The 27,994-nt window shown below is 59.6% G+C and overlaps 6 protein-coding genes and 1 pseudogene across 6 annotated transcripts, besides 2 other annotated features; all 7 read left to right on the plus strand.

Moving 5' to 3' along the window:
- Window positions 1-1,236: 1,236 nt before the first annotated feature.
- LPMP_250860 (hypothetical protein) lies at window positions 1,237-2,499 on the plus strand (the record flags this gene model as incomplete). The annotated part of the gene is made up of 1 exon (XM_010701354.1): window positions 1,237-2,499. One exon carries the CDS (start codon window positions 1,237-1,239, stop codon window positions 2,497-2,499), a length of 1,263 nt encoding a protein of 420 aa, XP_010699656.1.
- Window positions 2,500-2,548: 49 nt separating this feature from the next.
- Window positions 2,549-3,609: a repeat region.
- A 32-nt stretch (window positions 3,610-3,641) lies between these two features.
- Window positions 3,642-3,745: a repeat region.
- Window positions 3,746-6,263: 2,518 nt separating this feature from the next.
- On the plus strand, window positions 6,264-9,779 carry LPMP_250870 (hypothetical protein; the record flags this gene model as incomplete). The annotated part of the gene is made up of 1 exon (XM_010701355.1): window positions 6,264-9,779. The coding sequence occupies one exon, from the start codon at window positions 6,264-6,266 to the stop codon at window positions 9,777-9,779; it is 3,516 nt and encodes a 1,171-aa protein (XP_010699657.1).
- Window positions 9,780-10,617: 838 nt separating this feature from the next.
- Window positions 10,618-13,977, plus strand: LPMP_250880 (hypothetical protein; the record flags this gene model as incomplete). Its single annotated transcript, XM_010701356.1, has 1 exon — window positions 10,618-13,977. The coding sequence occupies one exon, from the start codon at window positions 10,618-10,620 to the stop codon at window positions 13,975-13,977; it is 3,360 nt and encodes a 1,119-aa protein (XP_010699658.1).
- Window positions 13,978-18,818: 4,841 nt separating this feature from the next.
- On the plus strand, window positions 18,819-19,697 carry LPMP_250890 (protein kinase, putative; the record flags this gene model as incomplete). The annotated part of the gene is made up of 1 exon (XM_010701357.1): window positions 18,819-19,697. The coding sequence occupies one exon, from the start codon at window positions 18,819-18,821 to the stop codon at window positions 19,695-19,697; it is 879 nt and encodes a 292-aa protein (XP_010699659.1).
- A 1,460-nt stretch (window positions 19,698-21,157) lies between these two features.
- On the plus strand, window positions 21,158-25,075 carry LPMP_250900 (hypothetical protein; the record flags this gene model as incomplete). The annotated part of the gene is made up of 1 exon (XM_010701358.1): window positions 21,158-25,075. The coding sequence occupies one exon, from the start codon at window positions 21,158-21,160 to the stop codon at window positions 25,073-25,075; it is 3,918 nt and encodes a 1,305-aa protein (XP_010699660.1).
- Window positions 25,076-25,515: 440 nt separating this feature from the next.
- Window positions 25,516-26,286, plus strand: LPMP_250910 (ribosomal protein L23/L15e-like protein; the record flags this gene model as incomplete). Its single annotated transcript, XM_010701359.1, has 1 exon — window positions 25,516-26,286. One exon carries the CDS (start codon window positions 25,516-25,518, stop codon window positions 26,284-26,286), a length of 771 nt encoding a protein of 256 aa, XP_010699661.1.
- Window positions 26,287-26,977: 691 nt separating this feature from the next.
- On the plus strand, window positions 26,978-27,965 carry LPMP_250920 (annotated as a pseudogene).
- Window positions 27,966-27,994: the final 29 nt, after the last annotated feature.

Consider the following 27,994-nt stretch of genomic DNA (forward strand, 5'->3'; position numbering starts at 1 on the left):
AGCCTGGGTAACGGTGCTGCTCCCTCGATTCACTTTTGCTCTCTCTTTCTCTCTCTCCTCTTTCTGTTCATTGTGCTGCGCTAGTCCTCGCAGGTGTTCGTGTCTGTCCCCCCCCCCCCCCACACACACACACACTCCCTCTCTCTCTATTAGTGTACTACTTCTTCTTTATCTGCCGTGTACCTTTAAGGGAATTAGTCGGTGTGCGTGGGTGTTGCTTTATCCTTGTTGCGGCTGTTGCAGTTAATTGCACGCACGCCTACAGAGACTCCTCCGTCTCTCCTTTGCTCTATCTGACCACGTGGCTGAGAGATTTAAAGGGCTCCTGTCTTTGCCCCTGAGTCCTGTGCTGCCTACACGCACACACGCTTAACATACTCAGACCTTTCTCTCTCTCTCACTGTGCAAACCAGCAGTGTTGTCGTCGGTGTCGCTCTGTGGTGGTAGTGAAGACGCCGACCAAGCGATCATCTCTCGTTTTTTTTTTGAGGGGGGTTCTGCTCGTTGACTTCACTCGCTGTCTCTGCTTGCTCACACACACGTTTCAGTTTGACTTTGTTGTTTTTCTGTTGCCCCTCACGCCTTTTCTTCGCCTCTGCGCCCATCCTCGCTTTGCTGCTGGTCGAAGCGAGAAGGAGCGACTCACATCCACGCCTGCGTAGAGCGGGAAGGCATACGTACCGATCCAATCGCCCCGGTGGCCTGTCGCTCTCGCTGTCGCGTTCTCATCTTACGCTTCCAGGATACCTCAAGAGCCCTCTCCTCACCCCCAATACACGCGAGGACACCACTTACAGAGCTAACACGTGTGGCTGGCTCAACGCTGTGCGCACGTCGTTTGCGGCTGTTTTCCGCCCCGTCGATTTACTTTCCCGTGCGACACGAGGGAACACACAAGAGAGAAACAACGCGGGGGCAGCACTTGGCGGACCTGCATAGTGAACCTGGCTCCACTCACCCACCTTGGACTGACTTCACCTCTATCATCCGGCGCGTAGTCGTTGGAAAGAAATACAACGCACCCTTTTGTGTCCGTGGGTCTGTGTTGTCAAGCGCAAGTCGAACAGCTGCAAAGGCAGAACGAGCAGAACCCGCACGCAGCCTCCCCCCTCTTCCTCCTCCCCACCTCGTCTGTGTCGCGTATCAACAGGTCTTTGGCATACTCTTCTCGTGCTTCCGAGTGCAGTGGCGGAGTTGCTCACACGGCGTACACAGACACCCAGACAACAGTACGCGATGATCCTCCCTCCCCATGACGCCGAACCTTTGGCAGCGAAGCAGACACTTTCGCAGCCGGCTCCTCCGCTTTGCGAGGGCTGGCTAGAGAAGCTCGCGCTGTGCCGCGGCTTGTTCGCCAAGAAGGGGTGGCACCGCCGCTATGTGTTTGCCACTCACGAGGGCCTCGGGCTGTGCCACACAAATCCGCGCGACAAGGGCAACTGCGCTCGTGGACGCCCACTAAGGATCCGGCATGCCAAGTCCTTTATTTCATTCGTGAAGAGGCGGAATGGGGAGATGGAACTGCAGCCGGTGTACATTGTCGACGACGTCAGCGCCGCGCGGCACCCCGAGGCGCCGAAGAAGAGCTACAACGGCATCTGTAGCGAGACGATGTCCTTAATTGAGGGGACTAGCAACAGCACGTCCACGCGCGACCTGTCGAGGTTCACCTCGGCGACCAACGGCAACAGCTGCACGTACTACTACTTTGGGCTCACGTTCGAGGAGTACAGCAGACGATACCTGCTGCTGTTCCGCACCACATCGCCACAGGAGTACATCAAGTGGACCACCTGTTTGCCCCTCTACGTTCACGAAGGCAGCGCGTCGAGGATTGTGCCGCTGGGCCATCCGCTTGAGGCAGGTCGCCAGCAGCCCATTGACGTCAACCACAGGCGACTGACGGAGAGGCGCGAGTGGAGGCTGCCCAACGCAACCTTCTACCTCGACCCCGACCCGTGCACCCTCGCCGAGCATCTAAAGGTCCGCCGCTTGTGTCTCAGCTGGGATGAGGGCGAGCGCAGACGACTCTTCACCACTGCCACGGAGCGCGTGTGCTCGCTGTGCGGCAAGTCAGAGAGTGCCGCATCGGCATTCATCACCGAACTGCAAGAACAGAGTGAGGAGAAGCACCGCAACGCGATGTTCTCTCTGTTCGAAGAGCTTTCCCCGACGATGTTTGAATACGAGGAGCAACACTCCGCACGCTACAGAGACAGCAGTGAACCCAAACGTGTCGCTGCTGCTATCAGTAGCGTAGGGATGGCGGCCAATAGCTCTGGCGCTGCACACCCACCCGCAACACAGGTTGACTCGGCTGAGGACGCCGCCGAATACCTAAGCATGGGGGAGAGTACGAATCAATCTGCCAGTCGACGCCCGCTCTCTAGGATTCCCGACAGTGGTGGCGGCGCTGGCAGTGGGAGCAAGGAGGCGCACAAGCACCCGAGGCTGGAGAAGGCTGGTGCCACCCCCTACTCAGATTCGCCGAATAAGTGATGCGCAGCGCCATGGCGTGTGAGCCTCTGTCGCTTTCATCGGCGCAGCTCAACGTGTGCCCCCATTCCACCACGAAAAAGCGATCAAACAGACGCGTGCAGCCACAGTCCGCCTATGCCTCTGCTGCGCCATGGCTTAACCCCGGGTTGTCTAGCATGAGCCGCCTGCCGGTGAATCGGGCCAGGCGTCTAACGTGTGCCCCCCCCGTCTTCCCTCGGACCCTCTTCGCATACGCGCTGCGCGATGGGCGCCAGACGGACCTGGGTGCACTGCATGCCTCAATTCAAGCGTGCAGCGTCCAGGGTCCTGTTCAAGGGCGGAGGCCGTGATATCCGTCGTGTGCGTAGCAGGGAGTGGTGTAGGTGCGCGCCGGGTGGGATGGAGGAGGAAGTTGGACAGCCTCAGGCTAGGGCCCCGAGTCCCTGTGCCCTTCCTGCATACCACGCTTCTTTCCCAGTCGTGTCAAGCCGCGGCATGCCACAATATGGCACGTGGGCTCTCCACATGGGCGTCTGGTGGACTCGATGGTGTGACTCGGTGTGTGCTATCGTCATGCCACCGCCATCTGCACCTCATCAGCCCACGCGGTCGGATGGAGGCGACGCCGCATGCCTCGCTCCGGTGTGCTTTGCGACTGATTGGTCGGGGCACCGTTGCGCCCTGCTCGCCCACGACTCTCGCACTGCGGACCTCTGCATGCGTTGTGGTGGATGCGATACACCACGCCAGCGGTGCTTGACAGCGTGCGCGCACAGTGCTCGCACTTCTGCGTCCTGGGGCCCGTTTCAGAGCGATGCTGTTGTCGGGGGAGGGGGCTCGCTGTCTTCATCCTCCACCTCTGTGGGCATCGCGGCAGGGGGGTGTCTGGATGGCTTGCTCGCATGTGCTGCGACAGGTGGGACGCTGCCATGAATGTGTGGCCGCAGCGGAATCCCACCTCTCCTGGGCCCGCATGCCTCTGGCAGGAGTGGGGGTGTCAAGCGGACGGGGCACAAGGAACAGCCAGAGACGCCTGACGGGGGAAGGCCATGCAGCGCGGGTGAGATGTGCGTAGTCACGCCACCGCCTGCACGATCATAGCGTGAAATGTGGCGCTCAGAGCGCGCCGAGTGGGCCGCGAATCAGGCGCACGAGGTGGGCTCTACCTGTTGAGTCGTCGCCACCATCCAGAGTGGGGCCGCACACGTGCCATCATGACCGCAGGTCTCTTCAGCACACTGCCAGCCCAGACCTCTCCGACCACCACGCGCTTGGGTGATCGGCAGCATCAGCGCGCGTATGAAAACAAGAGAAGGCAAAGCAGTAAAAAGATGGGCACAGTTCTCCTTTGAAGCGATGATGAATTGCCATCGCCATCGTCTCTTCCTCGTTCGCTGATGAGAAAGGCAAAGTGCATTTATGGACTTCCCGTCTGCCGTGGAAAAGAGAGGTTGAGTGTACGTGGCTTTCTCGGCTAAGTGTGGAACGCGTAGGATACTTGTCATGCTTTCTAATTAGCTTCCCTCTGTCTCGCCCCCCCCCGCCCTCTCTCTCTCTCTATGCGAGTGAGAGAGTGTGTTCCACCTTCCCATCTACACTTCGTCGCACCTGTTCTTTGTAGTGCCATTGCCTTTGTCGGTTTCACTTCCTTCTCTGCTCATCCCTACTCGTGGGCCTGTGCCTGCGCTTCTCGGCGTCCACTTTACTCTTCCCGTGGGGTGTTCTGTGTTAACCCTCCTCCCACCCGCCATCCCTTCGTGGATACGTGCGCGCAGACATGCACAACGATCGTAAAGCACGAAAGGAAAAAAAACAGAGGTGAATGAGGATTGTCAGTCGGGAAAGGTGGAGAAGTGGTGGTAAGAAGCAACAGTGTGAAAGTTCTCGATACACATGCAGCTACGTGCTCGCTTCGCCCCCCCCCTCACAATCCTCCTTTTCCCATAAAGACACATCTACACAGAGAAACACAGATGCATACACGCGTGTCATTCCTCGCTTGTCTTCCTGCAGGTCAGCTCTCCTCTCTCTCTCTCTCTCGCTCGATTGACTGTCACCGTTTTTACTTCGGCTGTGTGGCGTTTGTATCGGTCTGAGTCTGTGAGAGTTTCGTGTCTCTGCCCTCCTCCCTTTTCTGCTCTCTTTCTCCGATCTCCCCCACTCATCCCCTCTCTCCTGCCGGGGGCCACTGTTTCCCTTGCGTGAGCATGCGTGTTCGTGGTGTGTGTCCCGCCCCTTGACAACTCATTCGGCTGTGCGTTTTTTTGTCTGCTTGTTTTCGTGTCTTGCTTGCCTTGTGTTAGTGTGGAGAGGTGGTGATGAGGGGAGGGAGGGGGACTTCTCGCTCTCTTATTACCTCCCCTTTCCGCCTCTCTAGTCTTTTGCTTGTCTGTCCCTCGCGCCTGGCATATTTTTCTTCTCTGCGGCAGGCTGTGCTCTCAGCACCTCTCTGTTGGTCGTCCCTCTCGCTGACTCGTACCCACGTGTAGTTCTCGTTTTTCGTTTGCCTTTTTTGCTTCCGCTTAAGAGGACGCCTCTCGTCCCTCCTCGCCCTTATTCACTCTTCTTATGCGCTACCGCTCACCCAGCGTGGGTGCACGCGGATGGTTTTTCGGTGCCGACATGGTCAAGGAGTGTATACTCCGCAGGCGTAGTATGCTCCCAGGAAGGATGTGGACTCTGCATGAGCACGCACATGTCTTCAACGCGAGGTCTTCTATAGCCTTCTTGCCCTCTCCTCCCTCACCCCCCTCCCTGGCTGTCGTCGTCATTTATTATTGTGTGTAAGGCAGCTCTCGAGAAGGCAAATGCTCTCGCTCGAGGCTGACGTAGAGCACACAGCTGTTCACCAACCAACCAACCAAGAAATGAAGCCAGCAGCTTGCTCAAAGATGAAGTATAGGCTGGATAACAGAGGTACACGCAGAGAGGTGAGTGAGGGCAGCGAGAGGATCACGGTGAGGTGCACCAACGTGGTGCCTAGCACCTTTAACATCGTCATCTTTCTGTGTGTGTGTGTGTGTGTGTGTGTGTATGCATGCGTCGGTGTGGTTATCGCGCACCACACCGTCTTTCTCGGTCTACTCCTCTGCCCCCTCCCCTCCCCTCCCCCCCAGAGAGTCTGTCGCCCACCCATTCATGCGCTTGCGGCTGCTGGACAACGGCCTGCTTTGAGGCATTGGTGACTGTGGCATAGATGTCTCCGGCTGATGAGCTAAGTGTGAAGTCTACTCATCGCATGCACTGACCATCGTACTTTTTACCTCCCTTCCCCTTTGCCGCAGCCTTCTACTTCCCCCGTTCCGCTCTCTTTCTCCACGGTGAATACGCTCCCCTACTTGGCTCTCCCCTCCTCTACGTGGGCGCATACATACACAGCCGCGTATGCAGAGCGGGTGTCTGATCGGCTCCGCTTGGGTATACGTGTTAGCGTCTCTGTCGAGAGGAAGGAAGGAAGGCAGGAGGGAGGCACGCACAAAAGGCGTGGGGAAGACACAGTGGCCCCTACTTCACCTACCCCTTTGGCGCTTCCTCACTAAGCGCCAAAGCTACGGGAACAACAGTGGCTCGAGGGCATGGCCTATCATGCACACACCCTTTAATGCATAGACAGCGCGCCTCCTGGACAGACACGCACCACTGGGCCTATTCATTAGATACTGGTAGACAGGCGAAGGAAAAGGGAGAAGGCGATATACTGTCCTTCTACACTTCTCGATACCGCGGAGAACGCCGGGGGAAGACTAAGGTCGCACACGTGTGTGTGTGTCTGCCTTGCTTCATGCATGGGGTGTCACGCGTCACGCTCTTTCTGCTCGAGTGACCCCGATGCTGCGGCTGGGACGGCTGCTACCGCGCGGCCGTTCACGTACACCGGGGTACCACTGGATGCGCTGGTCGCCTACGAGCGTGCGGCGCTGCACTTGTCGCACGATCTTGACCATCTGAGACACAGCAACGCAATGGCGACAGCGGCAGCTCTGGCACGCGCGTCTGCCTCCCAACCGACGAGTGGAAACTGTCCGAGACCTGCGCCCCAGCCACCACAACGTCCTCTGCTTCACGCCAGTGTAGACGCGCAAAGGTATTTGCAGTGGCAACATGAACAGCAGCAACACCACCGCCACACCAATAAAGACAGTGAGGTGGTGGCGGTAGAGGCTGTCTACCAAGCTGGAGTGCCGGTGCTGCTGCAGGAACTGGCCTGGGAGTGGGGCAGCAGCGCAGCACGAGAGTGTCACGGTCACGCTAGCGACGCCGGCAGACAGCTTGTGCTGAGAGCAAAGCAGATGGCGGTGTGGCGCGCCCGCACCGCAGAGCTGCTGCACAAATATGTGACCTCGCGGCGGTACGAGAAGGCGCTGCGGCACGCGAGGAAGGCGGCACAGACGAGCGCGAGACCTCGCGCCCCAGCAGCAGCAGCAGCAGCAGCGCCACAGTACGGCGGGATCAGCAATGACAGTGGGCACTATGTGCCTCAGCCGTGTGTGTTTCGCGAGTTGTTTAAGTCATACGCGGTGCTGGCTCACTCGCTGACCACATCGCCCAGAGTCACCGCCACCGCTTCGGCACGCTCTTCTCATGCACCCAAATCCACAAGCACCGTGACGCCATCGATGTGGTGCGCAGTGCTGTGTTGGTTCGTGCGTGCGCTTCCCGAGCCACTGATGCCGCTCTTGTGCAGTCGTCGTCTCGAGCCCCTCGCTGGCGCACCTCCGAGAAGCCCTGTCGCCGCAAAGGCCTCTACACCAACCACGCAGACAACATACACAGCGGCCTGCCGAGTCGTGGAGGAGTCCTTCGCATCGACTGACGTGGTCGCATACACAACATTTTGCTACATCCTCCACCTCGTCCAGGAGCACCGCACCGAGTTGACCGGGGAAGAGGTGGAGGCTGTGGCGCAAGCGGTCGTGCGGGAGCCGAGCCTTGCCCAGACGACACGCGAGGTCGCTCGTGCGTGCAAGCCTGACATGCACATCTTTGGGCCTCCGCGGACGTCAGTGGGTACATCATCAAGAGTTACTGCTGCGGCCATGGCGCGTGAGAAAGGACCTGGCGAGACTGGCAGAGGTCGCAGCAGCCTCACCGCAGACACCTCACCCTCAACACTGGTGCCGACGTTCCTTCAGGTTTCAGCCTGTGCAGCGGCGCTGGAAAAGTCGAAGACACCAGCTGGCGGGACTGCCAAGGAGGTCATGGCCAGTGGCCAGCGTAGTGACGCCATGGCATCCTCCAGCGATGTCGGTGACCGGAGTGAACCGGAAGGAGTTGCTGCCGGTGTGGAAGCAACGGAGGTGCAAGGTCAACTCGCGGAACCAAAGGCGGCTATACATGCCTCCGCCTCAGTTGCTGTCAAAGCAGCCACTCCATCGACGACACCTGCTGTTGCGAGTGGTGAAATGCGGCGACAGACCACGTCGTCCTCAAGCACCACTGTCAGCGAGGAAGACGGCAGCGTGAGTAAGCGCTGTCCTGAGGCCGTGGCGGCTCACGCTATCCCGGCTGCTGCCCAGCCGACGGGAATCATACGCCACGCTTCACCTGTCCCACAGAAAGGCTCTTTAGCGGCTGCAGTCACGACAGAGTCTCATCCGCAGCCACACCTCAAGGAGCGCCTCATTACCTCCAGCGAGGAGCCTTTATTGAGGGGGACGTCTCTCATCTGTGAGAGCAAAACCCCCCTGGCGTCTGAGCACTGTTACGACGTCGCTCAGCGTAGCGTCAAGCGACGGGCGACCCTTTCAGAAGACGAGGACATGCAAGTCCAAAGTGTGCTGGCGAGCCGCCCGGAGCTCACTGCTTTCACCGTAAGCAAGCTCAACTCTGATTTGTGCCCCTCTGTGCTCGAAGACCCGGGGGCTGTAGAGGCGGAAGCCGAGGATCTGCGTCGCGCATTGCAGCCGTTCAGCGAACCTCCGTTGACGGCGATAACCAACGCTCGCAACGACGAGGACGGCGGTGGCGGCCCCCATCCGCGCCCTCCAAAGGGAGAGAGCGGCTCTCCACAAAACCCTGATATCGACTGTGCCACTACGTCCTTGGCGCCAGTGCCGCTGCCGTCACTCCCACATCACATTACGCCGACCTCCACCTCCCCGCGCGATGAGCAGCGCCACCAAATGCCTGAATTCGGTGGCGCTGAAACGCCCACCCCTGCGACAGCCCTGCTGTTTCTGCCCTGGGCGCAAGAGTCTGCTGCGCCACTGCCGGCATCGGCCTTCCGTGCTCAGGCAGAGCAGCCACTTCTTACCGCGCTCATGATCGCCAAGCAGCGCTTCCTCGTGGCGCTGAGGGTAACTCCTAAGAAAGAGAGCACCGCAGGCAGCGAAGACTGTTCGAGCAGCGTCGTCGATCATCGCCTTGAACGCGTGATGGCTTGTGCGCGCGAAATGGGCTGGGCGTCGTCCGAGGGACTCATCGAGTCGCTCAGGTCGGCGCACGGGCATCTGCACGACAAGACTTCGACCGTTCCGGGAACAGAGGCAGCAGCGCTGTCGTCGGCACGGGCGTCTGCGTTGACGCCAAATGCACTCGGCTCTTCCGGTGATCGATGTGATCCCTCAGACCTGCCGCAGTCGCTCGCGGAGGCACCACGTCAGGCACAAAAGTTCGCAGCCGTCTGCGTCCCCATCTCTGGCCTCATGGGGTCGTCCGACGTCTTTTCCAGCGTCGACGCCTCCATGGCCGAGAATCGTGTTGGGTACGGCCGAGAGAGCCAGCAGCCTCACGGGCCCCACCAAGTGGCTGTTGTAGAGAACACCTTTCTTTCCACTCAAACGGAGTCCGCCGACTCCGCGGTGCGTGTCGAGACGACGCGCGAATTCTGCAGCAGTGGTGCGGCGCGCACTAACCTTCAGAACGGGCCGCTACCATCGCCATCAGCGACTGAGGACGTCCGCAGGTGCTCCAACCTCACCACCCCTCTCACAATGATGACTATGTCCGCCAGCGCCACCGCCGACGCTGCGGTTGCGGCTGCCCAACCTTTGAGCGGGGTGGAGCAGGAGCTGAAGAAGCTGCGCTGTCTGGTGCACACGCTTGAATCTCAGCAGTTTGTTCAGTCCCAGCAGTCCTCTGCACAAACATCTGAGTTGCGGGCGAGATGTGCAGAGCTTCAGCATCAGCAGCTCGAACAGGAGAAACATCTGCGCCTCGCTCGTGCACGACTGCTGGAAGTTGGGAAGGAGCTGGATAACTTGCGCGATGCGAAGACGCACCTTCAAATGCAGCTGGCAGCGTCCAGAGAAGAGGGCACGCGATTGCGTGACGCACTTCTGATGGATGAAGCACGCACGTGATATGCAGTAGCGTGTTCTTCGACCGGTGTGCATTACGGACCTCTGGGTGGGTGTGCCGGTGAGTGACCCGCCATATGGGAGGCAAAGCCGAAGCAGCCGAGCCGCAAGCAAATGGTCACCGAGAAGCCCATGTTTTACTTGTGTGTGTATGTGCCATTCCTCTTTGCTGCGACCCTCCCCCCTCCTCCTTTCCGGCGTTGGTGGGTGCGTCTGTCGGTTTTAGTTTGTTTGCCCCCCCCCCCCGCACAAACATGCCTGACGTAAGGGCTACAGAAACCATCTGCATGTATGTGCTCTGCGCCGATGTCTTCTTTACACTGCCACTTCGCTGGGCCCTCATTTCTACCGCGTAGGTGTACACCTACACATACTCGCATACACCCACGAGTTGCTCGACTCTCTCTCTCTCTCCTTCCCCCTCTTGCCCTCACCTATGAAACAAAGGTGCTGTGGAACTCGGGCCATCACAACCGGTGCAGGACTTCTCGCTCACCCGAAGCCGGTTATTCTCCCCTACTTCATTTTTCACCTCCCCCCCCCCCCTAGCAGTGCAGGGAGGCAGGGGAAAGTCTTGAGAAAAAGAGAAACGGACTCCGTGGACGCGTACGCGCGGTGCAGCTTTCTGGGCGCCTTCCCCCCCCCCCCCCCCACACACACTCCGCTGCAGCACCTCTGCACACCCGCCTCCGTTCCCCTTCGTTCTGCTCTCTTTGATCCTGTGGTGTACTCCTCTCGCCTTTTCCTCCCTCGACTGATATTACATAACGTTGCAGCCTACTCGTGCAGACACACTGGCGCCCACGCCGCCTTCCCTTCTCGTTTCCCTCATCCTTCTCTCATGTTCGGTGGGCCTGGCCGTCCACGAGTAGCGCCCAGGCCGCCCAGTGACGATTCACGACTCGGAGGGAAGGCATCTGAGTCGGTCGCAGGCGACTTCAGCACCTGCCCAGCATTGCGATGTCCAGCGAGCAGCATAGCGAATCAAATTGGAGGCTCGGCCCCTTCGTCAGCAGGTGACCCGCAGACATCACCGTCACCGTGCGGCATCCCGCGGAATCGCCTCTATGGTACTGGCACGCACAGCAACCCACTCGAGCATCAGTACCACGCCGATGAAGCACCACCATCTTCCTCGGTGGTCGCAACAACGCTGTCCATGGCTACTCCACATCGCTATCAACAACTCGCAGCGCAGCACCTCTACGGTGCAGCGAACAGCAGCACAGCGGGGGTGCCGGCACCATGCCCTAGCGCACCAGCTGCCGACTCCTGTAGCGCTGCTGCTGGGACTATGCCCTCCTCCATACTGCGCTACACGGACCCACGGGTCCGTCCTCTACCCAGTGCGCAAGGAAGCAGCTGCTTACTGAGCGGAGCGAAGCAAGACAGTGGCGGTGGCGGCCCGGCACCAGGCAACCAGATTGTAAGCTCTAGCGGACAGAACAGCGGTGTCAAGGAGGGGTGCAGTGAAGCGAATGAGCTGAGCACACAAGAAAAACTGGAGGTGATAGATGGAACAGCATTGTCTTCATCTTCAGCTCACGAGCGTGGTGATCAGCCAACGAGTGCGATGAGGCGAGCCGCATCCGCGCACGAAGCCTGCCAGCTCTCACCAAAGCTGTCGAGGTCGTCAACAGCAGCGCCACTGTCAAGCGTAGCTGTGGCCGCCACGGCAGACGATCGAGCACGGAGTCGTGGCAGTGCCACTCGACGTGAGCAACAGCAACGGCTGCAGCGACAACGGACTCCGTGGTTTCCCTCCCGCACTGCCACTCCAGCGAGGTCCACTTCTAGCAAGCACCTGCCGCCGCCGCGCACGGCGCAGTGGGCGGTGAAGCTGATCGAGGACTTTGTGGCACAGGTGGCGCTGCAGCAGGAGTCAGCAGCAATGGCGCCGACCATTGTGCCGCTGTACGGTGCCACGAGTGCTTTGGGCAGGAAAGAGACCGCCAGTGGCCGCGACGCTACGACCACAACCACTGTGGCCGACCTCACCGCGACTTTCCTGTCCTCGCGTTACGGGATGCTGCAGTGGCGCCGCATACTGCACGAGTTTGCGGCCTGCCTGCACCGCTATCGACGACTGAGTCCCACGTGCGCGGTGTTCCGCGAGTACTTCATCCATGTCGACACGGAAAATCTCGGTGACTTTTACTTATTCTGTCGTCTCTACGCGGCTAGCGACATTCAGCACTGCTCGAGAGTAGAGACGCAGCGTGTGGCGTTTGTGACAGAGACCGCTGACAACGCTCATACCATCGTGTCCCGCCGCTACGTTGACGAGCGGGAGGTGCCTGATCGACTGCAACGCATGCTGCAGTATGTGGTGCTGATGGACTGCTCGCCGCGCCTCGTCGTCGGAGTGGACAGTGGGGCCGTCAGCCGCACTGCATCAGGTAGTGTGTCGACGTCTCGTCGGCCCAGCGGGTGTGTGCAATATCGCTATGCTCGTGATCCGTCCGCCTGCGTAAAAGAGGTGCCGCAGCGGCGCCACCTCACTGACGACGAGGTTCGCAGGGTCAAGAGGGCGGTGCTTGATTGGATGGAGGAGGCGATTTGCAAGTGCACTCATGAGCGTAGCTACGGTGCTGTGGAGTCACACGAAGACGACGGTGCAGAGGAGGATGCGAGGTGTGAGACTGCAGGGGGAGACCTGCTGCGCATCTCGTTTGACCGTGAGGGCTGGGTAGATGCGTATGCGCTGTTGCAGACCACCCTGGAGGTAGTAAAGCTGGCGTGCCGCGCCCGCCACCCTTCGCCTCAAAGACGCGACGAGGATGCGAGTCAGGCTGGCGATGGCGCCTGTGGCTTCGAGAGGAACGAAGATGCGTCTGACCGCTCACAGCGGCTGCTGCAGCAGTGGCGCTTAGCGGGCAGTAGTGCCCGACGTCCACCACTGCAGCGGGAGTTGGTACCGCCACCACCGCATACGCACTCCTATCCGCTGGAGGAAGTCACCCCGCCTCGTTCGCGGCCTCAGCACCGCAGTCCAGTGCAGTGTTCCATACGGCCCACAGGCGAAGACGAGGACGGTGCTGAGGCTCCGTACGTGACACAGAAGCGGCAAGCGCCCTCCTACATGCAGCCTCGCACGTCAGTCTTCACCGGCACCTCAGCTACACGTGGGTCGGCGGACGGTTGCCTGTCGTCTCCGTCTCGCGAATGGGTCACATCACGGCGCCATCGCGCATCCACCGGACAACGAACATCCTCACGCTCACCACGGCGGCGGGTGGCGGCCGCAGAGGAGCGCCGACAAAACCCGCCCGCGAGTCAGATGCAGGAGCAGGGGCAGAGCAACAGGGAAAGGAAGGCGGACGAGAGCCGGCTTCGCTCGTCGTACGACGAGTCGTTCTTCGCGGCGCACGAGGGGCCCTACTATCATCACCCATACGTGGCACAGCTGCACGGCAATCAGCTCTGGACTGAGGCACAAAAAGAGGCCGCAGCAGCGTCGAAACAGCGAGGTAGTTGCTGGGGCGACTACTACCCACGCATATACTCGCGTGTGCACGGTACACCATCACCTCGAAAACCCGCCCATGAGCCATGCGCAGCGCAGAGCACTTTTGCATTCTCAACGTCTTCAGTGGATGCCACCATTGACTCCATTGATGCCGAGCTGCACCGACCCCAGGCACGCGTTCGTGACGACGGCTTGAGTGATCCACTTCAGATGACGGCCCGCTCGGTAGATCGCTCACCACGTGCGTTCCCCGCACCAGAGATGCTCTTTTTCACAAACCGGCAAGAGACGCGCTGCACTGCTCGCTCTACCGACGGGCTCCCGCTGCCCCCGTCGTTCTCCCTAATTGCCCCGCCAGTTTCTACGGTGGCCTACCCTGGTCGCGTTCATCCTATCGCGGTGAGGTCGCTAGGCTCTACAGCCCCCGCGGCACGAGCAACCCGTGTTGTGGACAGCACACCAGCCGGCTCAACGCTCCCCATTCTCTCACCGTGCGCCATGTCATGTACGACAGCTGCAAAGGAGCCTGTCGCCTCTGCCACACCTCACTCCAGCCATGAGGCGGCGGCAGCCGTGACGAGTAACACGGTCTTGTTAACCGATGAAGAGCAAGCGATGCTAGATGAGCTGGAGATTGCCCTTCATCGACTCGACACGCGGCGTCGACGTGATTCCGCCACCATCACTGCTGCTGCTGGTGATGCGCCTGCTGTGGCCAAGGCGTATGCATAGAGGCACGTGTGTGGGGGGGGGGGGGTATATGTGTGTGCTGCTGCTTCGAAGGCGCTGCGGTGAATCTGTACTCAACTGAGCGCTCACTCCCCTCCCGCACTCTAGGGGGTGGTGGTGCGAGTCTTAAGGACATGGAGGCGGGGCAGCGGAGAAGGTAAAGGGTACGCATTACCGCTGTGAGATGCGTTCAATTCATGTGCTTTCCTAGCTGAAACATCTCTGAGGAACCTTCCCTACAACGCCTTCTCTTCCATAGAATGAGAGAGGAAATTATACAGAAACAACAGTGCGAACCCAATGCACGAAACAGAGCCGCTGCACAACATGGAGCTAACGGACGGAGTCATCACCCATGCGTGTAGTGGAGAGAGAGAGACCAAGGTAAGCATGGCTCCCACAAGTAGGCAGGGTCTACTAAGCCCTCGCTGTATCTTCTCTCTTGCTCTGTGGCATTGGCTTGCCTCTCCTCTTAGCACTCTTCGCATGCCTCGACAACGTTGGTGAGGGCTGTGGAAGGTCGTCGCGCTCGCTGTAACTAACGCGTTCGCTGGGCAGCCTCACTGCCTCCCGTAAAATCACTGACACTGGCATCCACCACCTCAGCCACTCCTCACCCTCTCGTTGCGCATCGTCCCCCCCCCCCGCCCCCTCCCTCTTTTCATTCGGCTCGGCTCAGTCGGGCACCATCACTCGCTGCAGCTATGTCTTAGCCATCTCGGCAGAGAAACGTGCTGGGCCTTCGACGAGATCACAGCGGAGTGTCCTCCTCGCCTATAGAAAATGCCCCTCGTTCTCCTTTCTCCTGGTTGATGTCACCGCTCTTCTCTCGTTCGCTGTGCTGCCCACCATGACGTCTTGCGTTGTGGCGCCTATCCCTACTGGTGGAAGGAGATGAGGAAAATGAGAAAGAGGTGGATTTGTGTGACTGTTTCGACGGACGAGCTTGTCTGTGTGGAGCCTGCACGGGTGATAGTGCGCTTGCCCGATACCCATGGGTGTTGGTGCAGGCCTGTCTGCCTGTATGCTTTGCCTCTCGATACACTTGATGCTGCTATCTGGATGCGACTGCTCTGCCCCGCCTCCTCTCCCTCCCCCCTCCTCTCTCTGCACCCTCCTCAAGCTGAGGGAGATGGCATGCGATGATGACCAGACTCAACGTACCCTACCCCTCAAGCAATGCGTATCTATGTGCTTCACATGGTGGTGTGTGTTCCTGCAGCCTGGCACGGCAGAGCACATTCCGCAGTAACACCAAAGCGCTCGTCGCTCTTTCTGTGTGTTTCCACCTCTCCTCTTTCCTGAGTGCGACCCCCTCACTCACCCCCAGCGCCCCCAAACAGTCCTCCTCCTCCTCCTCACCCCCCCTCCCCACCTGTAGAAGTCTTGCCCCACCATCCCTTCCATGCGTTCAGTCACCCCTACCTCTCTTTCTGCGAATATGTTGACTGTGTGTTAATGGCCTCGAGGAACTGAAAAGGAGAGCAGCAGCAGCAGCAGCTCTGCGTAAGTCGAGTGCGAAAGCCACGAAGGCTCCCTTTGAGTGCATTTCTCTCTTTTTCCTCTCCCCCTCCCCCCGCTGCGGAGATGCAGAGCTGGACAGGCGTAGTCAGATCAGTCGTCAACGCCACTGAGTGGACGGGTAGAGTCAGAGGGAGGAGAGGCAGAGGGCGGACGGCCACGTTGGGGGAAGAAAGAAAGGCATACCGCCGCGCACACACGTGTGCGCGCGTCATCGTTGGTTCTCTCTCCTGCATCACATACAGTCTCTCTCAGCCGTGGTGGCCGTAGGCTGTCTAGAAGGGTATATGCGCGCGTGGATGGAACAATGAGGCTCATATGCGCGCGTGTGTGCTTGTGTGCGTGAACCCCTGATCGCATGTTCCCCCTTCCTCTTTCTCTCTCCTCCTCTACCCCCTCCCTTCAGTTTGACAGGCCACCAATGCTCTGTCAACACAACCCTCTTGTACCCTAACCCTAGGACATCGTCGACCACCTGTGTTTCCCCGTGCGATCACAGGCGGCCGCATCGCTCGCCTTCGTCTTCTTTTCTCGCTCCTCTCTTCTTTTCTCGCTGTCATTGGCTGTCTTTACCTTTGACTCGCTCCCTCTCTGTTTCGCTGCCCTGGCCTCCTCACCTTCATTATCCTGAATACATCTCCTACGCGTATCGTGGAGGTGCTGGCGGTGGGATGAGTAGCGGGGGTAGAGTTGATCAATGATTGTGAAGAGAGAATGAGGGAGAGAGGGGGAAAAAGAAAAAGGCAGAGTCGGCCTCATGGGTGTGTGTGGGGTGTGTGGGTGTGGGTGTGTGTGTTTGCTGGTACTTTGCCTCGCAGTCACGCACACCTCACACACTCAGACACGCACCACATGGGAGATTGCTTCTGGTTGATGCTGACTCTGACTGCTGCTCGTCTCGTACTGCATGTGTGAGTACCCCCCCTCCCCCCGCGATGAATGCGCTTTCGTGTGTCCTCGCCAATCCCGCGGTGCTGCAATGCGGCCTCTCTTTACAGATGTGATGTGTGGGTGATGTGCACCACCACCGATTCGCTTTTTCTCTCTCCTCAGCTCTCCCCCCCCCCCACACCCCTCTCTCCTGTGCCTTGAGAAGCACAGCAGACCATCCAAGCCTACAAACGCCCGCGTGTGTTGGCATGTGGTACGGGTGGCCGTTGCGGTCGTGGTGGGACAAGGACGTAGTCAACTTCTTTCTTTCTCTCTTTCACTTTTCAGTATGCTGACTCTCTCGCTGTCTGTGAGTGGTGTGTGTGCATGCGGTGCGCCATCATTGACTGTGAGAGCTAAGCACGGCCATTCAGGCATGTACATATGCGTGCACATGCGCGTGCACCACAATTCTGCTCCTCTTCAGTGCCACTCACCTCGCGCTCTCTCCTTTTTTTCTCTCTGCCTACGTCTGCACCGGTGCGCTGTTGCATGCAGGTGGCGAGGAGGAGGAGGTGGAGAGGCGTGCGTGACGCGGGAGAGGGACCAGGAAAGCGTGTTCAGAGGTGGGCGCGCACGGGTGCTGCGCGTCTGTGCTTGCGTCTGTATGTGTAAGCCACTTTAGTGAATGGGAGAGGTGGGAGAGGTTTACTGTGACTGTTCGCCCGCCGCATCGCACTGCCCATCGTACCTGTGCCAGTGAGCCTGTATGTTTGTCTGTGCATGTACGTGACTGTTGGCGAAATTCTTGCGTGCTTGAGAAAGAGGAGGGAGCCACGACATCCCCCGATGCATCGCTTGGCGTACGACTCGAAGAGGGAGGCATGAGGCCGGTGGTGATGGTGAAGTGAAGAAGTGAAGTGTGCATGTGAGAGAATGGACTGACAGGTGAACAAGACGCTTCTGTGTGTGTGTGTGTGGGTGTGGGTGTGGGTGGGTGGGTGTGGGTCTTGTGAGAGGGGAGAAGGACTGGCAGCTGTAACTGGGGGGCTGCGGTGTTGGTGATGGGGTGGCGAGCGTGGAAAATAAACTAAGAAAGATGCAGAGAGCAACTGTGACTGAGCATGCCATCCAAGAGGGAAAGGTGGGGATGTAAAGAGGGCCACAGGTGACGAAGAGGTGGCGTGTGCTTGCGAGCGTGTCTGCCTGTGCATGTGTGTGCATGTGTGTGTCTGTGTGGAGGCGTATCGGTTCTAGTCTGTGCGTAGGTGTATGTATGGGGTATGGTTTTTGCTGGCACCACGCATGACGGCTGGTTGCTCCGAATTCTCCGCCGGAGCTTCCCTGGACAGCGGTGTTGCAGCGTGGTCGAAAAATGCAGCCCTCCCTTCTCCCTTCTCGAATGCGCAAGCCTGAAGGCGTTTGTGCTTCTTGCCTGTCTTCCAGCGCACACTTTACTATTCGCCGGAAGCAGCATCAATGTGCGGTGCAGTGGCACTCCTTCTCTTCAGTCAGAGCGGCACATGTTTCGGATAGCAGCGACAACGGAAAACGATGGAAGGTGAACAGAACTGAAATAACCTCCAAGAGCGCCCCATCCATGCAACTCCGTGATGCAGTGCCCTCGCCTTTAAGTGTCTCTCTCTCTGCTATCTGTCCTCTCTTTGATAGCCGCAAGGCTCACTTTCCAGCCTGAGTCCATCCCTCGTGGACCCTCCCCCCGTCCGCCACCCCGGCATCCGCCTCGCATGGGGGGCGAAACGCCTGGCTACTGCTTGGTGAGTACAACTACCAAGTCGAAAACCCAACCGAATGGTCAAGCGTCCGGAGGTGCTCCCCAGGCACTCATGTGCATGTCTGCACAGCCGTCCCGCTGGTGGCCGGGTGAGAGGTCCCTCACACGACTTTCGCTCCTCTACCCCTGTATAGGGAGTATGTGTTTGTGGATATCTGCCAGCCCTGTCTAACACCTCTCGTTCATTCTCTTTCCCTCCCCCTACTCTACCATTTCCGCTGAAAAACTGCCGATAAAAAATTATCGATCTTCTCACTCCTTCCATGCAAAAACCCCCACCCCACCCCTCCTCCACCACCTCCCGTCCTACACAAACACATTCCTACGCGCGTATGCGCCTACAATCTACTCGCGGCGATGCAATACAAAGTAGTACACACGTGCACGCACGCGTATTCTATCTGGCTTTCTTTTCAGCTTCTCTCTTCCCTTACCCTTCTTCTTCTCCGGTGTCTTTCCCTGACGTCCCCCACCCCGCACGCCTACCGTAGCTAACATACGCACGCTCGAGCACAAAGTACGAAGGCGGTGTCAGCTCCGTAGGGAGTTCGTGCGTGTGTGTTCGCTTGCGTTTTCGCGAGACTCCCTTCTGCCGTTGCTCTTCATCCACCACCCTTTCCCACCACACACACACACAAGGGTAATTCACACGGCGAGAATGTCATTCAGCAACGTGCAGGTAGAGTCGGCGCCAGGGTGGAGCGTGGACTCCATCGAACTGGGCAGCCTCATCTTCCAAGGTGCGGAGTCGAAGGTGTACCACTGCAATTTCTACGGCGCACCAGCTTTATGCAAGCACCGCTTTGTAAAGCGGTACCGGAACCCAAGCCTCGATAAGCGTCTACGTTCCCAACGTACGCGTCGAGAGGCGCGCGCTCTGGAGCGCTGTGTAAAGAAGGGCATCCGTGCACCGCGTCTGCTGGGTGCCGACTACATCAATACGTTTCTTATCATGTCCTACGAGGCTGGCCCGACCGTGAAAGAGGCGCTCGACATCGAGCATGCCACCTTTACGCAGCAGACATTGCAGGGTAAGAGCTCTTCTGCGCAGCAGCAACAGCAGCAGCTCACGCCGTCGCCATCGGTGTTGGTCAACGCTGCCCCGTCGCCGGTGACTGCGGCCCTACTGCAAAGCATTGGCGTTGTGGTGGCGCAGTTGCACAATGCGAACATCGTCCACGGCGACCTCACCACCTCTAACTTCATCTGCACATGCAACGGGTTTGCGGCGGTGACACGGAGCACGGACGGGGCAACTTCCCCGATGTCGAGTGCACCGGTGTTGCCAACGGCGGAGGACATTGTTGTTCTCGACTTTGGGCTTATCTCGGACAAGTGCAGCGCGGTGGAGCGCGCAGTGGATCTATACGTGCTGGAGCGCGCCATCGTGTCAACCCACCCGTACCTCTCCGCCTTTGCCAGTGACGTTATTCTTGAAGGCTATCGCAGCGCCGCCGACCCGAAAAAGGGAGAAGAGGCGCTGCGCCGATTGGAGGCAGTGCGCGCGCGCGGGCGAAAGCGCTCCATGGTCGGCTAACACTAGTGGAGAAGAGCGACGATGGATTGGAAGCCGTATTACTTCCCTCTCGCCCTCCTGCCTTCCCTCCATATATCCGGTGCATCCATGATGGCCGTCGCTCCAAGTCCTGCGCGGGTGCCGTTTATTCCTTCGCTTCTTCGTCCCTCCTCATTCTCTGTGCGGTTGCGTCGCAGGTGGGCAAGCGTGCCTCACCCCGCGTGGTGGGATGAGCGCGTGGTGATACGCTGCACGACCATCCGTGACCGAGGCGAAATCAGTGTAAGTGTTGTGGATATTATGTGGGTGCGCGCACCAATGACAGCTTTCTGGTGAATGCAAACGGATCGGGCACACCCACACGCGCATATTATGTGTCACACGTGCTCCCCCGCACCACCACCACCACCGCAACCACCATTGTCACTCCTTTCTCCCTTCTCTCTCCCCCACAACTCAACTTGGCACCAGAAAAAGAGGCCGAAAAATTGGCCACCACTGGAATAGTCGACCAACAGAGCTGCACGTCGTGTAGTCGAGGGAGGGGGGAACACAGGTACACGAGCACAGCTGCGCGTACATGTGATGTGGGGTCTCTCACTTCGCTCTCCGCTCTCCTCTTTCCACGACTCTCATCGCTACTTCAGCTTCTGCCACGTCGAGTAGATACCCTGCGCCGGGTCGATCCTCTCCTTTGTTCATCGTGCCGCTGGTGCTGCAGCGTGTAGTTGTCTAGAGGTATGCGTGTAGCGGGGAGGCGTGCGCTGACCAGAGGCGACCGACACAGTGGGTAGAAGATCACCACTTAACCCATCTGCGACACAAAGAGCGAGACACGCACACATTCGTGTACGGGCGATAGACGCACCCCCCTCCCTCCCCACATAGAGTCTGATACAATCACTCGCTGCTTACAGAATAAAGCATAGAAAGCTCGCGACAGCATCGAAGCCGTGGCAATCGTCCCACAGAAATCGCTGTCCTCCGCACCGTCATCGTTCTCCTCTCTTTTGTGTGTTTCCTCGCCAGAGGCTCGAACTCAAATGAAGTCACAGCCGTACCACATCTCGCCGCGGAAGCTGTCTACCTCGCCGAGTCGTGCAGCCACCCCGGCTGCGCTCGCCACCTTCTCCACCCCGCTACCACCACGTCAAAGTATCGTGCACGGTCCTCTCTCCACCACGACGGTTATCACCACCATTGTGGAGGGAGAGGCGGCTGCCGACAAAAACAGCGAGCACCGCCATCCCCATAGCGGTGGCAGTACCACTGCTCCAAGATCGATGCGTGACAGGGGCAACGGCTCTGCGCCGCGGCAAAGCACACGACGACTCCAGCCGCTACCGCAGCACTCACGGCGTGCTGCATCTGCCACGAATGTGAAAGATGAAAAGGACCTCCGCGAGTTGCGGCAAACACGCTCCCTCTTTCTCTGTGGTCGTGGCCTCCTCTCTCTGCGCCACATCCAGCACCTGCCGGACATGCTGTCACTGCGCTTCCTTAGCGTTCACATGAACAGCATCAAGGTGCTCGAGAGCGGCTGTCTGCGCACGCTGCGGCACTTGGTGGAACTTGACTTGAGCGCGAATGAGCTACGAGAGATACCGCTAGGATGCTGGGACGGGCTTGGACGTCTCGAGCGCCTGAACCTTTCCAGCAACCGGCTGACTCGCCTTGGTCCGACTGCCTTTGGCTCTCTCGCCTCGCTGCAATGGCTTTCCCTCGGCTTCAACAGCATCAGCGATGTAGTAGGGCTGCGCTCCGTACCTGCGCACGCGCCGCTCACCTATGTGGACCTGTGCGCCAACCGTATCGCGACGCTGGACGAGGTCATCGACGCCCTCACGCCTCATAGAGCGCATCTGCAGGAGCTGCGGCTGGAGTCGCCATCGTCCATGACGACGGCAGCAGTAGACGGCGGCGCTTTTTCTCCGTCCGCCACAACGAACGCGTCCCTCAACGACAGCCAGGGCGGCGTACCGGACTATTGGCCTATCAAGGAGAACCCATGTTGCCTTTCCCCAGGCTCTGTCATGCAGGGAGCGAGCGGAGGCAGAGTAGAAGGCAGCAGCTGTGCTGCTAGTGGGCAAGGCAACAGCCGAGTCAGCGGCGCCGCTTGCAGTTCTCCGGTCACTACAGGCTATGTGGAGCGGCTCCTATCGTACTTCCCGCGTCTGCTCGTCGTGAATGGTGTCTCCTACGGCGTGGACCCCTTGCAGGCCCTTCGCCAGCAGCGCCAGTCTCAGGAGCAGGAGGGCCTGCAAGGGGAGGAGGCAAACGCAGTCGGCGTTACGGTTGCCGTGGCAGATGCGTCACCTCACGCATTGCGGTGCAATGCAGACAAGAGCCCACAGGCAGGGGCGGAGAGACTCGATGAAGACACACCCGTTAGCGATGCGTTTGCACGACTGCTGAGAAAACCACTTCCACACCTGCGAAGGTCGTCCTCGTCCTCGTCTCGATCGCAATCATCAGCCTCGTTTGAGGAACCAAAGAAGCAGTACCGCAATCGCAGCCACCGTCGCACCAGTAGCAGGCATCGAACGCGCAGCTTATCGCATCGACGTAGCCGCGTTACCTCATCCTCCTCTTCCTCGCCACAGGAGTCGCCTCGCCACGGCCATCGTGCAGCTGTTGCACCCACCTCGGCGCCCCAAGCGAAGCAGGATCCGCAAGCACCACCGTATTCAACAGGGGTGCCAGCACCCCAAAAGGCCTCAGAGATGGATGAAGAAAGCGTCGTTGCTGCTGGCGCCCCGGGCAAGAAAAGGGCGCCACTGCGACATGGACAGTGGGCCGCCGCCGCGAAGCCGCGCCGCGCGTCTCTGCGCCGTCGCTTGTCGTCAAACGCCTTATCTTACGCGACCTCGCCGCTCTCCGTCACTGCTTCCTTTCCGTCTGCAGTGTCACCATCGACACCACAAGAGCACGCTCGTGAGCGCAAGCCGCAGACATCAGTGTCGCCATCTAACACAGCGACCCCGCATATGCGCAAGCTCCGCTTCGAGCCCACGTCAGTGACGCCCACCACGGAAGCTTCTCGCACGCCTTCTGCAACCCCATTAACGGAGCAGCTGATGCCATCTGGAGGCAAAAGTGCCGATCTGGCTGCTCTTCTGGGATACCCTTCCCCTGCCGGGGTTACCGATACCAGCGACGTCTCACCGCCTGCCGCAACAACGCATGGACAATGTGAACATCGCGACGGCGACGGCGAGAGTGGCTCAAAGGGCCTCAGCGTTGCCACCACCACAGACGGTGGAGCCGTCACACCTGTCACCTCCAAAGATTGGGCAACTCACGGCCTTCTGTCTCCTCTTGTGGGAACCGCCTCAGCCGTGGCGCTTCGGTGGAAGCCGAAGCAGGTGTCCCGTGGGACCTGCACGGAGCAGGACACAGAGACACTAGCGACAGTGTCGTGCGATGCCGAGCTAGCGGCAAAGGTGGAGCAGTTGCAGGCACAACTAGCGCTGCGTAACACGACTATCAGCGATCTGCGTCGACACCTCGACCTCACCCGGACCCAGTACGTTGAAGGGCAGCGCGAGGCGCAGCAGCGGCAGCAGCAACTCCGCAGTCAGGTATCGGCGCTAAAGGACGAGCTGGCGCGGCGGAGCGAGGAGGCAACAATTCTTCAGCGTAAGCAGCAGGCTCAACTGAATCGGGCCGTCGATTTTGTCAAAGCAGAGTGGGGGCGACGGCTGGAGGTGGCAGAGCAGCACAGTGTCGAAGCGTTGGCAGAGGCAGCGGGAGCGTGGGAGGAACGCCTGGCACGTGCCGCGGAAGAGAACCTACACGTCCAGCAGACGGTCACTGTGAAGTCCGCACAGCTTGCTACGCTCGAGCGGCAGACACACGCTATGGAGGCGGAGATGCAGGCGATGCGGGGCAGTGCTGTTATGCAGCGGCGCCACGGGGCTGCGCGAACCGAACTGCTGCTCGCCGAGGCGGAGAAACGGCGCTCGCTGGAAGCCGCGGCGGCGACCACAGCTGTGCAGCTCTGCCATTCGTTCTGCAACGCAGCCGTGCGCCTCCACGTCGAGGCGCTGCGCGAAGCGGACCGAGGTCGACAGTGGGCAGAGGCGGCGCTGCGAGAGCAGCAGGCCACGTGGAGAACGCAGGTGAGCGCGTACGAGGACGCTATGCGTCATGCTGCGTCCGAGGTGCACAGTGCTGTCATGGGGAAGCACGGCGCAGCTCACTTGCCACCGCTTCCGCCGACATGCAAGTCGCCTGCCCGCCCCGAGGCGCCACCGCTGTCGCTGGCTCCTGTCCCGTCTCCGACACTCACAGGCGTGGCAGCCCCGCAACTGGAGCTACTCGAGCTCAGCGGCGATAGCAGCGACAACAAGGCCACCTGTGCACAAGAAGATGCCAACGAGAAGGACGACAAGAGGGCGCGGACACAGCTGAGGGTGGAGAGGGCAGCTGCAGATGACAGTGCCCTGGTGTCGACCCCCACCACAGGCTCTCTACTTGCGACCCAGGGTGAGGACAGTAGCCGCGCAGCAGCAGCAGCAGCGGCATGCGGAGCTGCTTCCGATGCGCTGAGACAGGTGACTGGTGTGGATGCCAACGATACCCTAACGAAGTACTGGAGGAACGCGTGCGCGCGTATTGAGGCGCAGCTCCATCGCGTGGCGGCTGCCTTGCATGTTGCAACTTGCACCCAGCAGTCCATGGCGGCGGAGAACACGCGTCTGCTCAGCCACGTCGAGGCGCTGGAGGCAGAGAAGGAGGCGCTAGCAGCCCTCCGCTCTACTTCTGGGGTAGCAGTTCAGGAGCGGGACAATTTGCTGCGCACGCTGCACACATTGCGAGCCGACATGGAGAAGAAGGACGCCGCCTTAGATGCGCTAGAGGCGGAGGCACACGCGAAGCTGAACGAGAAGCGCCACCGCATTGTCGAGCTCGAGGACACTGTGGAGGCGCTCACAATGCAACAGACGCGCGCGACGGAGGAGCATGCGTCGATGCGCGGACAGCTAGAGGCAGCGCGGGCGACGGTGGAGCGTCTGCAGCAAGAACTGGCCGACGCGAGGGAACGGCGTAGGGCGATGACGCAGCAGCAGGCAGAGCAGGTGCCAGACTTAGAGCGGAAGCAACGTGAGCTTTCCGAGCTGCTCGCCACCCGCAACGCCGAGTCCCACCAGCATCAACTGGAGAAGAAGATGCTGGTGCACACCCTTACAATCGCACGGCAGCAGCTGGTGCGCCTGTACGAGTCTCACCAGCATCTTTCCAGCGAGCACACGAGCGCCAAGGAGCAGGTCACTCGGCTACAGACAAAGCTCGACGCAGCGCAGCGGCAGCTGCATGACGTCCAAGAAGCGACCCTCGCAAAGCAGAAGGCCACCTTGGAAGTGCTTTCCCACTTGATGACAAACAACGCGCTGTAGCCGCACGAGATGATTGGGGAATGCGTGTGTGTGTGTGTGTGTGTGTGTGCTGAATGAAGACATCGCTGCTCTTTCCTCCCATCGTTTTGTTTTTTGGGGGGAGCGGGGCATTAGCCGCCAATGTGGCCTCGTTCACCCTTTGGTGGTGTTGCTATGTGCTCTTACAGAGAGGGGAGTGAGAAGCGGTCAACAACTCCCTCAAGCATGATGTCAGCAACCACCACACATCTACTGCGTAGAGCGCTAGCTTGATAGGCGTGACACGGGTTTCCCCCACCCCTCCCTTTCTCTATCCCCCACGCCGTTGATTAGCCGCCTCCACTTCGACTTCACCGACTCTCTCCTTCTCTTTGGTTGGGTTACTCCACCTCTGACCACTGTGAAAAGAATGCCGCAACGGGCACACACCCACACACACACGCCGCTGTATTTCACTCGACATGAAGCACCTTAGCAGTCCCCACGCCATCTCGTGCATTGTGGCGAGGGTCACCACCGCAATCGCCGCCTCTAGAACGCGATCTTCTGATGTTGTAGGCGGCAGCAGCTCCTCTACGGCGACTTCGTCCCTCCTCACGGCAAAGCGAGGCCGGTTCTACCGCCCGCTGGTGAACCAGGGTATCAACCTGTGGCGCTCCCGCATGGGTCGCCTCCACAAGGGGTGGACGACGTGGGAGTACGACCACAACGTCATACCCGATCCAAGGCCATTCCCAGAGCCGGCGGTGAACAACTACTACGGTCGCTCGCGCATCTGGAACCCGATTGCCGGCAAGATAGGCGTTGTCAACCGCAAGGCGGAGGAGTGGGGATGGCCACACCAGCGGCCACCGCATACGGGCCTGCGGCGGTCGCCAGAGTACTTCCCCTACTTCTTCAGCCGCTACTTCCCCGATGTCGAAGTGCGGCTGGTGCTGGATAGCGTCCTGAACAACGAGACGACGCGACCCATCTTTCACATCCCGCAGGACATGTCGAAGCAGGAGCTTGTGAACTACCTCAAGAATATCTACAACATCGACAACGTCGTCCGAATCCGCGTACGCAACATGCGCGGGCGGCGCTTCAAGAACGAAGTGGGCGAGATCAAGAGCTTGCCTGACTACAAGATGGCGGTGGTTGAGCTCGACTCGCCGGTGTCCATCGTGTTTAAGCAGATCAAGGGTACTGAGGACACCCCCGACAACAAGCCGCAAGCGCAACTTTCGTAAGGCGTCAGTGTGTTTCTCAGGAAGGCGATCGTGCTCTTTCGCTTTGCCCGCTGCCCGCCTCGGCGTGGCCGCGAGACGAATGCCGCTGTTCTTGTGAGGAAGGCATCCTTGGGGATCGCTGACGATCGAGCTCCGGGCCTGCGTGGCACCGCACTGGGCGTCTCTGCCGGCGTCTTTGCTGCGGAGCACAGGCCTCTATTTTACGCAAGCCAAGGAGCAGTAAAGAGACGACAACACCGAAAAAATGACGCAGTATGTACTGTAGCGTTTATTCCCTCAGAACAGAGGAAATTGAAAGCGCGTGACCTCTGCATGCGCGTCTCTGTGCCCTTCTTCTCCCCAGCGACAGAGAGAGGGGGGAGAGTGTAACTGTGTTCATGCATGGGCCAAGGGGGTGCGGATGACAGCGATGGCGATGACGACTGCCCGCCACCAACACGTCTTCTTCACTGTGACTCCTCTCTTTTGTGCTTTCCTCCCTCCCCCGTGTGCCGCGTGTTCTCGTATTTTCAATCGCCCCCTTTCGCCTCACCCCCCCCCCTCTCCTCCCCCCCCCCCACCACACACTCTCCCCCTTACAACGCTCCCCTCTCCCGCCTCCCTCCCCCTTCACACGCCACTCTTCTGGTCCAACGCCACATGCACAGAAGGGCCCTACTTTGCGTGGGTGTATGGGTCTGTGCTGATCGCCATGGTCGACTCCAAGACGCTCTGTCGGGTCAGCCTCGAGACCTACTCGGCCTTCATGGTGGCTCTCACCGCAGTCTACCTGTGGTCACAATGCGGGGTGCGCCACAGCTTCGTGGAGGTACGAGAGGAGACGCAGGAGCACAACGACGGTGTCGTCTTCACCGAGTCAGGCGGGGCCGAGTACATGCTCGTCACGCTTTCCCACATTTTGCATCTCAGTTGTCTTGCGCTGTTTCTCTTCGGCTACAAGTCTGGCGTAAAAATGACGGTCGGCTGTGCGTTGCTGCTGACTTGTGGACTCATGTACATTCTCTTCTACGGATGCATGGGTCTGACAGGACTGCTGGAGCAACAGCGCTCCTTCTCTCCCGACGCTGCGGCGGGACACCAGCGAAAGCAGAAGCCCCTGACGTACCCGGTCGAGGTAGAGTACACCGACAGCGCCACCGCGGTCTCTGGCGCAGCAGCGTCTGGTTTTAATGGGGTGCGCCGTGAGGTGAGTCGTGCTGCTGCCAAGGAAGGCAGTAGCGAGCCAGGCACTTGCGGCACTGTGTCGGCGCATGCTGGTAAATCACTCTCGTATGAAGACCTCGGGTGGGCGGTGCTGAGGACCTTGGCCGACGTGCTGGCCGCCATTGCTGGCTCCTTCGATAGTCCTGCAGACGGACGCCGGTGTCCGTCTTCACCCCAACGGCCCGCTCACCCCCTTCGAGGCGCCGTTTGCCGGGGTGCGTCGACTCGACCTGCTGGTGCTGAGCTGCGCTGGGTTTGCTCTGTCGAGTTGCGGTGTCGTGCTATTCGGTGCTAGCACTGCCTCCGCATCGGCGCGCTCGCAGCGGGTCATCGCCGGTAGTGGAGGCTGTGGTAACCGTGACAGCAGCGCTCGGGCTGCCGGTCAACGGGGAAGTGCTGCGACAGCCTTGAAGGGCTCGGAATCCGGCGCGGCGCATCCGTCCGCAGCTGCAGGAGATGTAAAGAAGAATCAGTAGGAGGGCGTAATCGTCGTTTCTATCGCAAA

Source organism: Leishmania panamensis (genome assembly GCF_000755165.1).
Source record: "Leishmania panamensis strain MHOM/PA/94/PSC-1 chromosome 25 sequence".
Classification (NCBI taxonomy): Eukaryota; Euglenozoa; class Kinetoplastea; order Trypanosomatida; family Trypanosomatidae; genus Leishmania; species Leishmania panamensis.